We start from the raw sequence: 15,032 nt of genomic DNA, 5'->3' as shown, positions 1-15,032 counted from the left end.
TGGAGGACGAAGTGGTCAAGTAAGTGCAAGTGCAAGTGGAGGGCCGTCGATGTCTGGGCGGACACGTTTCAAGACTGGACGGCGATTATCGGTCACCCCCGCCAACAGGGCTTCAGAGTGCACCGACTGGCGTCCAACGATTCAACAGGGTGGGAAATTGAATCGTGCGAGTGGGAGATGTGAGAGAAGATATGTGCGATGCTCCAGAGTAATGTGGAAGGAGCTTGAGGAGAATACTTGCAACTTTGGGATACGTAGAAGCCGGCCAGCTCAAGCTCAACAGCCTACAGCCTGCAGCCTGTTACAGTACTCAGGGTCATCGGCGCGTGGCACGTCACCGCACCACCATTGTCTCTCTAGCTTTCCACTCCATACTAGAGATACTGATACATAAGGGTACGTGAGTACTATTCGCTATCGTCTTCAAGGCTGAACACTGTATTGGGGTTGGGGTTTGAGTTATTGTGAGGGGAAGTGGACGGGCTCCAATTCCGACTTGAACGGCGAGAGTGTGAGTCTCGCGAAGCAGAGCCAGAGCCCGAGCTGGGGCTGGGTTTGCGGACTGCGCCAAGCGGGTCTTGGTCGCGGTAGCTCGGGGTGGGTGGGGCGTGGGGAAGCCCGTGGGCGGCCGCCTCTGCTTCGGCCGTCGCGGCGGGTAAGAAGGGGACGTCTTGAGCTGCGAGGCCGGGGAGAGAGTCTGTGCTTGCGTTGTTGGAAATGAACTCGTCGGCTGGGGGCTGGGGTTAGTAGATGGGGGATGAGAGGGGGATGAGAGAGGGAAGAAATGGGAGGAGGGGATGTTGGGGTTGGGGAGAGGGGAGAGGAAGAGAGGGGAAGAGATGGGAAAGGCTGACACCGCGGCCGGAGGGACGTTCAGAACAGAGAGGCTAGAAACTCACGCCGTCGTGCGAGAGGCGTAGAGCATTCGTTGACGAGCCCAAATTGTGTAGTCTGCTGTCAGTCTATCCTATCCCTACTGGCTCTAGTTCCAATCAACTTGTGCGGTGATCAGGCGCCCGACTCACTGAAAGGACGTGTCGCGTCGACGAACACGGAACCAGTAGTATCCGCCTGCCCCAGCACCGAGGAGGAGGAAGAAGAGGAACCACAGCGCGCCGCCGCTACCTCCTCCTGATCCTCCTGTATCGTCGCTGTCGTCGCGGGTGAATGGAGGCATGTCTAGTTGGAAGAGGGTTAGATGGGTGATGGTAGTGAGATCTGAGCAACAGAGTGTCGTCATGGTGCGGTATGTATGCGGGACTAGATGCACGGGCATCAGTTCCGGTGAATGCAACTGCATCCAAGCTCTATACATCTGTCTATAGCACTACTTTGCTACTATGCTCGTGATGGACTGCTGGATCGCGCCGGATTGCAGTCTCGCATCGCTCGACGGCTACTTTGCCGGACGGAGAGAGTTGTAGTGCTCGCCCAGACCGTACATCCTGCGGTGGTACGAGATGCGGACAACGCGCTCCCCCGCCGCTGCGCTAGCCTTGGCTTCCGTCGCGCCTCCAAACGCATCGCCCGCCCCACCATGTGACACTACGGTCGGTGGGCCGCGCTGGATGACGTGGATCGGGATATCGAAAGCCCGCGAGAGGGCTTGGATCTGTTGTCAGCTCAAATTGAACAACAGCAACACTAGCTGCGCAGTCCGTTGACAACTCACTTCTGGCTCGCCTCCCCATTCAGCTGTTCCCTCTACGCGATGGCAGTACTCGCCAAACTGGGCGTCGTTCATGATCCCGTCGTCCGTCGCACCCGGCATGTCCTCGCCATCCACGCTCGGGAGGAAAGGGATAAAGTCGTCCTTGTGCTCGCGCATGTATTGTGCGGCCAAGCGGCGGGTCGTGTACGGATTGTTGGCCTGTTCGGGCGGCAGGATGGCGAGGAGCCCCAGTTGGTCAGCCACGGCAGAGAACATGCAGTGTCCGTCGGGCTGGATCTCAAAGATCTGGCGGCCGAGGACACGGCAAGCGTCGCTGATCACGGCAATCTCCTCTAGGCGTTCCTTCTCGAGCTGTGCGTTCCATGCGATGTCTTGCGCTGGGCCGGAGTCGAGGACAGCCTGTTGCTTGCGAGCCTGGAATGGGTGGTTAAGGACAGAGAGCGGGGGAGGGGGAAAGTGCCTGGTGAGAGGTGGGAGGTGAAGGGTTGGAAGGGGAGCTAGGTGAATGAGGGATGTTGGAGGAAGAAATTGACGAGGAAGAGGAAGACGGAAACCGAGACCCACCTGCCGTTCTGCAAAGCGCTGTTTGCTGCTCTTCTTCTTCTCGTTAATCTTTTCCCGAATCGTGTCACGGAATCCGTCCGCGTCGCTCTCGGATGCCGAAGGCGTCCCGAGACCAGAGCCCATCGAATTGGGGGCGAGGGCAGATGCCAATGTCGACGCTGAGGCCCCGCTTGGGCCGGATGATGTGTTGTGTGCGGGAACCGTTGACGTTGTCGTAAGTTGGGATGTGTGGTCTTCGTCGTCCGAGAAGTTGACGAGGTCCTCGATAGCGACGCCTTGTTCGTACTCGTAGACTGGCACTGGCAGGGTAGATTTGAGGAGCTTTTTGACTGCTTTGCGCTTCCCCATTATGTAGAGAGAGGAAGAATATGGGAGAGCAAAGTGAGGAGAAGGAGACAACGATGACGTGAGGCTGGAAAGAGGAGTGTGGATGGATGGTTGATGAGTTGATAGTTGATTGCTCCACAATCGATCGGAACACATGAATTTCCCGCCGCGGAATACGCTCGAGGCTACATCTCACTCATCAACAACATGGGACCAATACTTACAGACCCAGCTCCCAAGCTCCCAAGCTCCCAAGCTCGTGCATGAGCTCATGCCCTCAACCGCTATCCGCTATCACTTCCAGTTGCAAGTAGCCATCCCACGGCGCGCACGCACAATCTACATGTTCATATATTCATAGCGTAAAAACATCCTCCAAGAGGGCAGGCCACGCCCGTCATCACTCGTCACAAATTACGTACCGCCACCACGAAATGTACTGGGTAGCTACAACGTCGACGCATCGCCCCGAAAGGCGCTCAGAAGAAGAGATACGTGAGGACAAAGACAGCAAACACCAGGCCGGCGCACACTTCGAGCGGCACACCAGACGCCTGTGCCGGTGCCGTCACAGTCGTCGTCTTGGTACCAGCGCCAGTAACGTCCGCGCCAGCACCACCACGCTTCCGCAGGCCCGACGCCGCAGGCGCAGCGTTCTGCAGCGCAATGAGCTGCTGCTTGAGGCTTTCGTTCTCCTGCATAACGATGCGAAGCTTCTCCGAATCGCTCGTGGTCACGTCGAGCGAGCGCTCGAGAGCGGCGTTCGTGGGCGCACCAGCGGCCTGGACGTCGGCGGCGGAGAGGGAGGGGATCTCGCGATGGGTCTCGCCTGCGCCAGCAGACGGGCCCGAAGTCGCGTTCAGCACGTGGGCACCACCAACAGCAGCCGCGCCCGCACCGAGAATGCCAGCGGCGGCGGCGGCGGGACCGCCAAGCGAAGGCGGAATCGGGAGGTCCTTGTTGCCGTTCGAAGAGGGCATCTGCTTGGGGACGGGTGAGCCGCCGATGTCGGTCTCAGCATGAGAGTAAATGCCCTGCGACAGTTAGCCTTTGGTCAAGACGGGAAGAGAAGCCGGTCTGGGACAACGTCATGCACAGGACACGCAGGCAGAGGCAAAAAAGAAATGGCACAAACGGAGAGGTGGTATACGCTCAGCTTCTGGCCGCCGTCCTGGACCAGAGCCACGCTGTTCGGGGCAGGTCCCGCACCAACGAGAGAGGGAATGATCATGGAGGTGGGGCGGGGAGTCGGGACAGGCGCTGGCTGCTTCGGACGCGAGACTGGCTTCTGGACGGCCGGCTTCGGCTTCTCTAGCTCCCAGTGCGTCAAGCCGCCGTTCACAAAGAGAGCCGGGTCATGCGAACGCTCGTTGGCCGTCGTGTACTGCGTGAAACCCTTGGTGTTCGCCAGCTATCGGAACCAAACACGCCAGAGGGAACACGCGAGAGGGTCAGAAGAACAGGTCACACTCGACAGACACCATAAGCGGGCTCGCGGCCGCGTGTCGGGCAAGTGGGACGAGATCTGCTGACCAACAACCCTCTGCTGACGACTGGGCATGACAAGTCCGCGAACGCGGAAAACAAAACGACTCACCGACTCGTCCATCCTGGAGTGGTCAATCGGCGACATGCTGTCCTCGTTCTCCTCAGGGATGCCGTTGGGGTTGCCCGTCCCGTCCTCTGCCGAGAGGTACGCACAGCGGATCTTCTGCTCGTGAATTGACGCCTTGTTGGTGCGCTCGACCTGTGCCCACTGTTGTCAGCTGCGAACGCCCGTACCGCAACCTCACCATCTCTGGCAGCGAGTGCATCTCCTCGTCAGGGGGAATGAACGCCGACTGCACGAGGAACTTGTCCTTGCACTTGGCGTGGGGGGGAGGGTCAGCAGCAAGCGCTTGCAGCACAACTGTGAGAGTCAGCAAAGAAGCCAGAGGTGGTGTGTGAGCAGATGGCGTCAATTGCGCCCTCATGACACCGCGCCGTTTTTCGCCCGCCCCTGCTTCAGTCAACTCACTCTGCACCTCGACATTCTCGCCAGGCTCAACGCGGCCCTGGTTGGGGCGGACACAGTACTGTTTGGGCGCCGTCGTCTTGACCTTGAAAGCGACCGGCTGGGAGTTGGGGTTGTGGATGAGCAGCGAGCGCTTGACGATTTGGGTCAGCGGGCCTGCAGGCGTCAGTGGCGGAAGGCAATTTGGGTGAGGGATTGCGTCACAGATCGCAGTCGTCCGACTGCGGTCGCGCACAACAAGCGAGGCGACGGCGGGCGGAACTCATGATGCGTGACTCGGAGCAGGCGTCGGCACACGGGCAAGTTGTGTGCGTGAGTGATGAGGAAGGTCACAGTCGCGACACTTCTTTCCTTCTCACAGGGCTGCGAGGAAGGCTGCTCATCCTTGCCTGATATTCCCAACGGCACAGCTGCTGTCCTGCTCTGCGCGCGACGAGCATTCTCACGCCCGTCAGAAGCCAGACAGTGCTTTGACTTTGTAGCGAGAAGGCCAGACGATCCTTATATTGGCCACGCCTGATTCGATTGCTGCTGACCGAGCAAAGACGACGGCAGTGTGGCTTCCTTGACGACACAGTGAGAGAGCATGTACTTACGGGGGAAGCCCAGCTGGTTTTGAGGGGAGAGGTTGACAGCCATTGTGGGAGTCTAGTTTGAATGAAGAGATAGAGGAATGGGGATTTGTTGAAATGGATGGATTAAATGGCTGGTTGGATTGGTTTAGCCAGGGCCCAGCAGCGACGAGTTGGGAGAGGTTGGTTGAGAATCGAAGTAACTGGGTTGTGTGGGGATTGCGTTTTGAATGTGCGACTTGGACGTTTGACAGGTATTCAAAGTGCAAAAGTAGGAAAGATGGATGGATGTAAGTTTGAGACAGAAAGAGAGGAGTGGATGTGGAAGGAAGGTGGATGGCTGTGTGGGTGTGGGATAGTAGTGGTGGGATCAAGTGGATGGATGATGACGAAAGGGGGGGGGGGGAAACCGTGGCAGTGGGTAGTGGCAGTGTGGCTGCGGGCGGGGGGGAGCAGGGGCGGAGGGCGGATGTTACTACAGTCGTCGTCAGCAGGAATGGCCAGACACTACGACTAGGAAGAGAGGGCAACCTATAGCAAGGGCGGATATCACAGTCCGTTACATACTATTACAGTGAACAAGTCGATATTGCGAGAAAATCAAAGGCAAAGGGGCAGAGGAAGCCAAGCTCAGCCCATAGCAAGGGGCGAGTCAGGGTATAGAGTTTGACCATCCAAGGTAGCCTGGACAAATACAAAGCCTTATGGTGAGAGGAATGGGACTCAGGGTACAATGTATAGAATGACGTCGTATCCGCCCTTTGGCCCCACTCATACAACCGCCGCCCTTGACTTTGGCTTTCTAATGTCTCTATCAAACACCTTGGTGGAACTGGTGTCACCACTGCAAGGTCATTCGTTACCGCTCTCAATTGTGCCCATCTGCACAGACATACAGACATGGACCACTTGGCTATCTTGCTGCTGGCCGCTTGTCATGTCATGAACATGGTTTATGCCCGCTTCTCTTTCGTTGACCATTGTTAACACCCCCGAAACTGCCCGAGCTCGCAACTCGCCCAGCCGATCTGAAGCGAGCTGTGACGCTGTTGCGATCGATACCAGAGCCATATTGCGATATTGCGAGTCAGCTCAAGTATACGGTACCCTTGTATGACGACGCCCGCCTGATCGCCTGATAAGACGGGTGGTGCGAAGCGTGAACCATCATCATCACAGACGACGCGACTTTGACGCTCTCTACGTACGCTCTACGTTTGTACGTAGGATTACCAGTGTACTGGTGCATTCCCTAGTTTGCACCACCACACTGCCGATCACTGGTCACATGTCGGTCTGGTTTCACCTTCTTTGGTCCTATCATGACCTATTAGTCCTATTTGTCGCTAAAGTAGGATTCCACACTGCTGCCTCCACCTTCTCCTTTGGGATCATGGCACACGCGTCAACATTGTAAACTGCTACACGATTTACTTGGACTACTAAAACTACACAGTTGGACGTCAAGAACGTCATGGTCGTTTGTTGCGCTGTTGCGTTGTTGCGTTGTTGCGTTGCTGCGTGTTGCGTTGCTGTGTGTTGCGTTGCTGCGTTGTTGCACTTCAAGCGAGGAGGAAGGCGCAGACCGCGACACCCGCAGCAGCCATGGAAACGGGGAGAGCACGCGACCCGCTCGCTACCTGGCTAGATGTCGCCGCTGTGTCCGTTGGAACCATGGAAGGCGTACGTGACCGAAGTGGCGTGGGGAGGAGCATGATCGACACAGAGACCGAGGTGGACGGAATAGTCCCTGTGTTCATGATGAGTGATTCGTCTTCCGAGGACGAGGAGGAGGAGGAGGAGGTGATCTTGGCAGCAAGGACGAGGGGGAGGAGGGCTGGGTCAGCGTGATCCGACTACTTCCTCACCTCCAAGGACGAGGACGCGCATTGTCGTGCTATCGTGAAAGTGGGGGAAAGAACATCCCAAGATCTCAATATCTAAATCCATCCTGTACCTTGTGCTCGCGTGCTCGCTTGCTAGTCTGAATGGCGTGGTCCCATGATCAAACAAGTTGTTAGTGCAGGGTAGTGGTGCGTAGTTGGTTGGTGCAGGGTCCTAGGTAGGTATGATACTTCATGGAACTCTCAAACTTACACAGCATGCTGTGTGCGAGGGTTGGGCTCGGGCTCCACTCCTAGCTCCACCAAGTTGAGATATTTGGATGCGGATACGAGTAAACAGCGAGTCAAGGTCTCCAGCGAGACAATTGATGGTTGGTTTACTTGTGAGCCTATGATAGAGTGTCGCCGCGCAGGGATGAGGGGAGGGCAAGGCACTTGGTTGAGGTTAACGCTGGACCTGATCGGGCGGAATGTTCAGCACATGAGCCAAGTGGCTGAGCGCTGAGCAATTGAGCAACAGAGTGCATGTAAAGACAAAGATAGGACAGGAACGGCGCCTGAGCCTGTTTGAGTCATGAGTCAGGCCTCATACGTCACGAGCGTGTCCTGTCGTCCTGTTGACTAGCGCAACCTCATCCCTAGAATATGCGCGGCTTTGGGGGGGGAAAGGTGACCTGTAACTAGCCTGGGTGACTAGCAAGGTGAAAGGAGAAAAGGAGAAAGGAAAAGGCACCCCAGAATCCACGTGAACAAAGTCGCGCGTTCGATCCTCATCCAGCACCCATACCATACCACCGGAGGCAATCACGTCGCGTCATCCTCCACCAATGCTCCTCGTCCAGGTCCACCTCAACGAATCGCCACCTAACCTTCCCTCGATCCTCGATCCCTCTCGCAGCCTCCTCTTATCACCCGCTCGACCTCACTCGCTCACTCTCTCTTATCGCCCCTCACATCTCTCAACTCTTCTCGCAATGGAGAATCCCGTCCCCCCCGAAATCGAAAGCACCCTCTCCCGCCTCTCTGCCTACCGCTCTGTGCGGGGCGTCATGATCCTATCCCGCGACCCCTCGGGAATCGTTCAATCCTCCGGCACCGTATTCGAAGGCGACAGTGGACGGCGGTATGCCGGGGCAGTTGAGAGCGTGGTCGCGGCCACAGCGGCGGCGGTGGGCAATGTCGAGGAGGGCGTGAGTTTGTGTGGTGCTACATTCAGCTTGGACAGAATCACTTTCAGCTTGGCTCAAGTGCCGTGACGTACAGCTCTGCTGGATCACAGCAGCTACATTCAGCTAAGTTGAATCGCTGAATCTCTGCTCCATTCAGGTCTCAGGCCTTAACTTACCCGAACCGTAGCTCACGCCAGGACGAACTCCGGCTCATGCGGATCCGGACGAAGCGGCACGAACTTATTATTACGCCTGGTAAGGAAGCGAAGGGGAGGAGCTGACGGCGGACGAAAAGTACCTCCTTGTTGTTCTTCAGGACCCACAGTGACGAAGACGCAGTGACGAAGACACGACGACTATATGACATATCCGCAACACAATGTAGACATCACCATGCACTTTAATACCGCGCTTTCAAAGCCACTACTTCCTCTCTCTTACTGAGCTCGAAATAGCGGTGTGATTGGGTGAGGATGTCAGAGCTCAAGCAGCATCGGGACGCCCGGCGCAGTGTCGAGTTGGAAACCTTGTGGAGTCCGTGGGCCGTTGGCAGAGACACCGTCTAGACATCGTCACAACAAATCCATCTCATTCCTTCTCAACGCGCCAGCTTCGCGGACCACCGACACGAACTACACACCTGCTAACGAGCCCCGCACCGGTCAAAGAAGGATACATCCCATAACCCTATGAAGCTGTCTAGTAGACGTAGGCAAGGACCTTGCCACCGACGTGCTTGCGACGGGCCTCCTCGTGGTCCATGATGCCGGCCGAGGTGGTGAGGATCATCTTGCCGAACGAACGGGCGGGAAGGAGCAGAGCGACCCAGTTCTCGATCTGGTCAACAGCAATGTTGAAGCGGGGCGAGATGACACCGCACTTGTTGAGGCGGCCGTTGAGCTGGATCACAATCTTGCCGGCACGGTGGTCGTCAATGATCTCGAACTCGCCAATGTAGCCTGATGTTAGCGTCATCCAACCCAAAGACTCTGGGCTACTGCCGATAGCTAGACGACAACGGGAAAGGAATGTCCCCCAATAATCAGCCGCTCCGCCTAAATGCCCCGGCCATGCGGCCTTGAGCTCGGCGGAGAGGATAAGTAAAGAAGAGTGTTGCTTTTCCGAAGATTTAAAACTCCTCCAAGGTGGGCAGTTCAAAGAACGACGCGGAGGAGTAGTTATACTCCGGGAAGAGTGTTTGGGGAAGAGTGGGGATCGGGGATCGGGGATCTGCCGCTGGCTCTTGCTCTTGCTGCCTGCGCGTGACACTAACCGTGCTTCTGGAGGACACCGAGGACCTTGACGACGACCTTGGACGAGGGGCGGATGAGGACCTGGCGCTTTCCACGGCGCTCGGCGTTGACTGGGGTTAGATGATTTCATCGATCCGGCGCGGGTCTGTCTCCTCGTGCACACGGCCTCCATCCATTTCATCCTCTCGAGACCAGACCCCGCGAGGTACGCACCCATCGACTGAAGAGCGTCGGCGAGAACGGAAACGCGAACCATTTTGAAGAGCTGGGGTCAGCTTGTCCGGCGCTTAGAAGCTGGCGACTCACGTTTAGAGGTTGGTGGGTGGGTGGTTCGTAAGAGAACTAGTAGAATAAGCTATTGAACTCGATGCGGGTGTGTCGCTCTGCTCACGACAGCCGTAAAGAGTGGGATCAATAGGTACCTTTTAGGAGGGGGACAGACGGTGAAAGGTGTGGTGGTGAGCAACCAGCAAACGTCGACGAACAACCGAAAGCTTCAACATCACGTGACTAGACCAGGCACAAAGTTTGGCGGTTACATTCAGTGCCACGATTCAATTTCCGAAACTCCGTCGGTCCAAGTTGTTAATCCGAGGTCAAGATGTAGCGGAGTCCGCCCTACTCTCCGCCGATCAGCATTTCGACAAAGTGACGTTTCTGGCCAACGTCTCAACGACAACAACAATGCCTCCAGCCGAGACACAGCCCGGCCAGACAATCCGGCAGGCCCGCGCCATCATAAAACCCGTGCTATCCAATCCTTACGCTACGCCATGGTGAGCTCGTCAGACGTGTGGAGCTGACAGCAGGCCTTCCCTCCCCAACCATCTCCAGAACGGCGTCATGGCCGCGCTGCCGCAGCTCGTACCGGACGCCGTAGCTGAATACCACACCGACAGGGCGCGGTGTTCGGCAGCTGCGAAGCGCGCGCGCCGGAAAGCTAAGCGGGCAGAGATGGAGGTTGAGACTGAGACCACGGACACCACCGAGGAGGAGAAGACGCAGAAGGAGGTGCCAACCCCTCCGGAGATTCTTGACCACCTCGTCCTCGGACTTAACGAGACGATCCGCGCCCTCGAGGGTGCAATCAGCGCCCTACGCATGCGTATGGCCCTCCTTGCGGACAGCAACCCCCGCTTCCTCCCCGCTCAACCTGGCGCGGAGCCCGAGGCTGAAGCGGCGGGCATCACCTACCTCCTCGTTCCCCATACGTCCGTGTCTCCTCTCGCCCTTGTCGATCCCCTCCCCACTTATTGCGCGACATACAACACCCTTCTGCGACAGGCATCGACCATCCCCAACGTGAAGAAGGGCATGCTGGGACAGGAGATCCGTATCGTACCCCTCGGTAAGCGAGAGCAGGAACTTGCGCTGGCTGCGGGACTTCGGCGGATTACGAGCATTGGCGTGCGCGCTTCTCATCCAGCTGTTGGTGTGCTTGAGCGGCTGCTTCAGGCTGCGTTGGCGCCGCCGAGGCACAGCATGACGCTGCCGTGGCCGACGACCCGGTTGACGGTGTACAAGGGCGAGCCGGAGAAGGAGTCCGAGAAGGGAGACAAGGAGAAGGGAGACAAGGAGAAGGGAGACAAGGGCGAGAAAGGCGAGAAGACTGCACCCCACACCCCCATCGCGTACGCCCCTCTGCACATTAAGGCCATACACACGACGATGCCAGTCGACCCTGATGCACGCAAGGCCACGCGCCTCGCCCAGGTCCGCGCCAACCGTGTCGAGAAGAAAACGCAGCGCGTCGCAAAGCGCCACGAGATGGAACGCAAGGTACGCTCCGAGGTGTCGGGCAAGTTTATCAAGGGCCGGGCGAGCCGGCTTGCAGACAAGGCCGCAAAGGCGGCAGCGATGGACGTCTCATAGCATACGCACACGCAATAGCATTAGCATAGGACCTGTATGTACATAGCAATGCATTAGTGGCTTGTCAACTGCCAAGATGTACAAGATCGTCACTACATGATGTAGCTTGGCGGGGGCCGTATGGGCATCGACTCTATGGTCAAGCTCGCGAGCCGCGCCATCGCATCGGCGTGCGCGGCGGTCGGCGGCGACGCGGGCGGGCCAGCGAGGACGAGCGCGATCTCTGGCGGCACAGCGTCCCCGCTTCCGTTCTCCTCTTTCTCGTTCTCGAGCATGCTGCGCCGTTCGGCGTCCTGTCTCTCACGCAACGCCGCCGTGCGGAGTAACGGATGCCGCGCCAAGGGCCGTACAAGGCGGAACCTGGGGTCAGCTGTCCATCGCCCAGCGCAACTCACGCGTCCTTCCCATTAGAGTAGAAGCGATGCAGACGTTTCTCGCAGATAAAGCCAAGCGCCTCGTATAGTGCCAGACTGGGGCCGTTGTCGAACTCGGTCTCGAGCACGATCTCGTCTGCGCCCACAGCTTCCATCTTGCTAATGGCCAGCTCCACGAGCTTGCGCGCTGGTGTCAGCGAACACGATCGGGTGGCGGTCATTCAATACATCGAATCGCAGCGGCAATTCAGGTAATATGAATGTAGCCGGCTCACCAATGCTCCGCCGCCGCCAGGCCTTGTCGACACTCAACATGCCAATGTATCCCCGCATCGTGCGTTCGCGGTGCATGTCAAGCTTGCAGATGATCGTCGCAATCGGTTCTGGGTCCGCGGGGGACGGGAACACGAAGAACGTGAGGTGTGGCCTGGTGTCAGCTGTTTCAGGTCCATCAGCTGGCGGCCCAGAGACGTACCAGTCCTCAAGGAAGTAGCGAAACGTATAGACTGTCGTCAGCGGGGTGTGGGGAGTGTCGTACCGTTGTATCTGGTGTTAGCTGGATATGGAGGCCATGGCTTCATGCACCCTCGCTGTCTGTTACCCATCACGACGCCTTCCAGCAACGCGTCCTCTCCCCGCGCTGTCTCTTCTCAAATCCAACATCCCTCTCCTCTGTCCACCCTCGGCTCGTCCCGTGGTACTCACGGTTCGCTCAGCTCCTCGTCACACAGCCGCGTGATGCCAGGCAAGTCCGTGTCCTCGTCGGCAAACACGCGCACTGCGAGCACATCCCCACGCCCATCGACAAACGCCTCGGTAGGATATACCTTGCGGCGCGGCGGCGGCGTCCGCGACGGGCCCGCCTCGGCTGCTTCAGTCATGTTCGGTGATGGAAGTTCGCAACATGAACTATGCGTCATTTGGAGGCACCAAAGACTGGTCGTCTCACGTGACTTGCCATGCCTCCACCTTGACTCGGTTGGGTGTGATTGTTGTCGCCAATCCTCACATTCTTCACAACAACCCCCAACCATGGATATCGACGAACCAAACGGGAACGGAGAGCCTTCTGGCACTTCGCGCTTCGCGGATGTCAAGCTCTCTGTTGACGCGTACACACTCGATGCGGCGTCGGGGAAGCGGCGGTTACGGGATATCGAGGCGGATGGCAACCTTGTCTTCGAGGAACCGTAAGTCCGAGCTAGGAGGAGTATGGTAGCTGATTCCAGTAAACCTCCTCGAACCAAGGCGACCGAGGAGCTACACCGCGTCTGGAACTTGTATCCTGGCGGGATGCCCGAGCTCCGTGAGGCGGATCTGCTCGCCGCAGACCCCTCAACCGAATACAAGGAGGAGGTGAAGGAAGAGGAGAAGGCTGGTGACTCGCGTGAGGCAGGTACGCTGATGAGCCCGGAGGAGATGGAGGATCTGCGCTCAGCTGTCGTGTTAGACTTGAACAGCGCGCGCAACGAGCTGTGGTGGGTCTTGGAGCTGGCCAAGGCGCTCGCTAGCAGCGCTAGTTTTGCTGCCGACCCGCCTCCTGAACCCATCTCTGCACCTGGTCTACAGCGGAAGAAGGCACTGCCACCCAAGCCAGCAGCAGTTCCGATCATGACCCCTGCCCCAGGCGCTAAGACCGACGACGTGCCTCCCGTCTTACCTCCCGGAACGTACACGTCGACGCCCGCAGCGGCCCCCGAACGACCAGCCGCCGTTGTGGCACACGAGCTCGAGCTCGCGCTTTCCGCCAAGGCAGCAGCCCTGGACGAGTGCGCGGCGTTAATTGACGCGGCTGTCGACGAGCTGCGCCTCATGAACGACACCGGAGAACGGTGGTCAGCTGAGATCCGCGCTCTCCGCCTCGGCGAGGGTGGGAAGGGGCAGTGGGCCGTAGTTCCTAAGCCCGATTTCGGGCGAACAGGCGAGAGCGCAAAGGACGTCGTTATCCCGTACGCGCTTGACGAGGCGCCGTCGAGCGTGCATGCGCGGTCGATGGCCGCGTTTGACTTAGACCCGCGGAAGGACGACCTGGCCTTCGGCGCGCGCTCGTACTACCGCCTTCGTGTAGTTTTTCGCACAGGAGGCACAGGCGGGCCGCAGACTGCTAGTCTCGCATACAACTCTAACAGTGAATCCGGGACAGCAGCCGAGGCTCTCGCCGCCGCGCAACTCGAGACAGTCGACGAGGAGTTATTCAATGAGTTACGCGTCGAGGCACAGCGCCTCGACGTCGCCCTGGTTGAGCCGCAGAACATCTCGATTCGTGTAGGAAAGGACAAGCTCTCCTTCCAGTTGGTGAGCTGACATCCGCGTTATCCATCTGACCCCAGTACGACTCGCGTGCACCACCAGACGACTTGCCGACAACAGCACGCTGTGACGCACTTCTCGCCGGCGCTCGCCTCGGCCTGCTTCACAAATATCAGCGGCGGAAGCAGAAGCTGATTGACAATCCCCTCGTGCCGAGCCAGAGCATCCTGTTCCCGCTTGTGAACGTGCTTCAGTTCGCTGCGGCCTGCCGCACCGTCGGGCCCATGCTGCGCGGCTTCGAGGACGCACTCAAGAGCGCAGGCCGCCGAGCCAAGCTCGTTGAGCGGTACTCGGCGTGCGAGGGGCCCGACGCGGTGGTGAGGTTGCTCGCCGCGCGGTCCAAAGTCGATGTTCTCGGCGCTGTGTATACGCTGGAGATTGAGGACTGGTGAGCTTACCACGTCGTTCTCAGCTGACACACAGTCCTGGACTGACTGTAACCGTCACTGCACCGGCCGTGCTAAGCGTCACGACCCCCCGAGCGACCTTCCCCATGCGTGATTTGGAGGGGCTGGCGCCGTTAGCCGCCGACGCGATTAGCGCGCAGCTGAGCTCCCTTGCTTTCCCAAGTGTGCGGGACGGTGCGGGCGGCGAGGGTGCCGTGTTCTTTGACGAGCTCGACGAGGTCGTCATTGCTGGCGCGTTCGGGCCATTGTCGTGAGTGTCCGCGCTGTATTGTGTGTGCTGTGCTGACGTCAAACAGAATCACGCTGCCGGCTCCGTATGACCGCGTATGTGCGTCCGTCGAGGGTACGAGTGTGGCGGCGTACGATTCTGCCGAGGCGGCGCAGAGCCTGGAGGAGTGGCTGTGTGACTTGGGGCGCGCTGCCGTGACTGAGCAATGAGAGCGTCCCGTGGAGGGTGTAGACCTGAGACATGGCTACCACTTCTAGAGGAGGCAAAGTGTCCCCCAATTCGTAGTTAGAGCAATAGCGCAATAGAGAGACGGTGTGCGCCATGTAGTCTGTCGTTGATTGAGTATGGGGTGGCGGCATTGCAGGAATGGTATGTGGTGCCTGAATCGGATCAGGAGTCGAGAGTTGATGAGATCGCGTAACGCA

The 15,032-nt window shown here is 58.3% G+C and overlaps 9 protein-coding genes across 9 annotated transcripts; 3 read left to right on the top strand and 6 right to left on the bottom strand.

Annotated features, from left to right (window-relative positions):
- Positions 1–407: 407 nt before the first annotated feature.
- CcaverHIS019_0205250 (uncharacterized protein) lies at positions 408–1,177 on the bottom strand (the record flags this gene model as incomplete). The annotated part of the gene is made up of 3 exons (XM_060597546.1): positions 408–737; positions 900–951; positions 1,026–1,177. The coding sequence occupies 3 exons, from the start codon at positions 1,175–1,177 to the stop codon at positions 408–410; spliced, it is 534 nt and encodes a 177-aa protein (XP_060454429.1).
- A 219-nt stretch (positions 1,178–1,396) lies between these two features.
- Positions 1,397–2,584, bottom strand: OTU2 (uncharacterized protein; the record flags this gene model as incomplete). The annotated part of the gene is made up of 3 exons (XM_060597545.1): positions 1,397–1,612; positions 1,673–2,086; positions 2,237–2,584. The coding sequence occupies 3 exons, from the start codon at positions 2,582–2,584 to the stop codon at positions 1,397–1,399; spliced, it is 978 nt and encodes a 325-aa protein (XP_060454428.1).
- A 458-nt stretch (positions 2,585–3,042) lies between these two features.
- On the bottom strand, positions 3,043–5,216 carry SCS2 (uncharacterized protein; the record flags this gene model as incomplete). Its single annotated transcript, XM_060597543.1, has 5 exons — positions 3,043–3,597; positions 4,161–4,319; positions 4,357–4,472; positions 4,581–4,733; positions 5,174–5,216. 5 exons carry the CDS (start codon positions 5,214–5,216, stop codon positions 3,043–3,045), a joined length of 1,026 nt encoding a protein of 341 aa, XP_060454427.1.
- Positions 5,217–6,711: 1,495 nt separating this feature from the next.
- On the bottom strand, positions 6,712–7,039 carry CcaverHIS019_0205220 (uncharacterized protein; the record flags this gene model as incomplete). Its single annotated transcript, XM_060597542.1, has 2 exons — positions 6,712–6,986; positions 7,018–7,039. 2 exons carry the CDS (start codon positions 7,037–7,039, stop codon positions 6,712–6,714), a joined length of 297 nt encoding a protein of 98 aa, XP_060454426.1.
- A 928-nt stretch (positions 7,040–7,967) lies between these two features.
- Positions 7,968–8,443, top strand: CcaverHIS019_0205210 (uncharacterized protein; the record flags this gene model as incomplete). Its single annotated transcript, XM_060597541.1, has 2 exons — positions 7,968–8,183; positions 8,360–8,443. 2 exons carry the CDS (start codon positions 7,968–7,970, stop codon positions 8,441–8,443), a joined length of 300 nt encoding a protein of 99 aa, XP_060454425.1.
- Positions 8,444–8,861: 418 nt separating this feature from the next.
- Positions 8,862–9,918, bottom strand: RPS22 (uncharacterized protein; the record flags this gene model as incomplete). Its single annotated transcript, XM_060597540.1, has 5 exons — positions 8,862–9,121; positions 9,436–9,525; positions 9,629–9,680; positions 9,722–9,757; positions 9,901–9,918. The coding sequence occupies 5 exons, from the start codon at positions 9,916–9,918 to the stop codon at positions 8,862–8,864; spliced, it is 456 nt and encodes a 151-aa protein (XP_060454424.1).
- Positions 9,919–10,099: 181 nt separating this feature from the next.
- Positions 10,100–11,287, top strand: CcaverHIS019_0205190 (uncharacterized protein; the record flags this gene model as incomplete). The annotated part of the gene is made up of 2 exons (XM_060597539.1): positions 10,100–10,191; positions 10,225–11,287. 2 exons carry the CDS (start codon positions 10,100–10,102, stop codon positions 11,285–11,287), a joined length of 1,155 nt encoding a protein of 384 aa, XP_060454423.1.
- Positions 11,288–11,379: 92 nt separating this feature from the next.
- naa30 (uncharacterized protein) lies at positions 11,380–12,542 on the bottom strand (the record flags this gene model as incomplete). The annotated part of the gene is made up of 6 exons (XM_060597538.1): positions 11,380–11,647; positions 11,683–11,848; positions 11,937–12,088; positions 12,137–12,167; positions 12,200–12,207; positions 12,367–12,542. The coding sequence occupies 6 exons, from the start codon at positions 12,540–12,542 to the stop codon at positions 11,380–11,382; spliced, it is 801 nt and encodes a 266-aa protein (XP_060454422.1).
- Positions 12,543–12,693: 151 nt separating this feature from the next.
- CcaverHIS019_0205170 (uncharacterized protein) lies at positions 12,694–14,816 on the top strand (the record flags this gene model as incomplete). Its single annotated transcript, XM_060597537.1, has 5 exons — positions 12,694–12,851; positions 12,891–13,956; positions 13,992–14,359; positions 14,395–14,628; positions 14,675–14,816. The coding sequence occupies 5 exons, from the start codon at positions 12,694–12,696 to the stop codon at positions 14,814–14,816; spliced, it is 1,968 nt and encodes a 655-aa protein (XP_060454421.1).
- Between the last annotated feature and the right edge of the window lie 216 nt (positions 14,817–15,032).

The sequence above is a fragment of the Cutaneotrichosporon cavernicola genome (assembly GCF_030864355.1).
Source record: "Cutaneotrichosporon cavernicola HIS019 DNA, chromosome: 2".
NCBI lineage: Eukaryota > Fungi > Basidiomycota > Tremellomycetes > Trichosporonales > Trichosporonaceae > Cutaneotrichosporon > Cutaneotrichosporon cavernicola.
The sequence above is the reverse complement of the archived record's forward strand: the minus strand, read 5'-3'. Positions and strand labels throughout refer to the sequence as shown.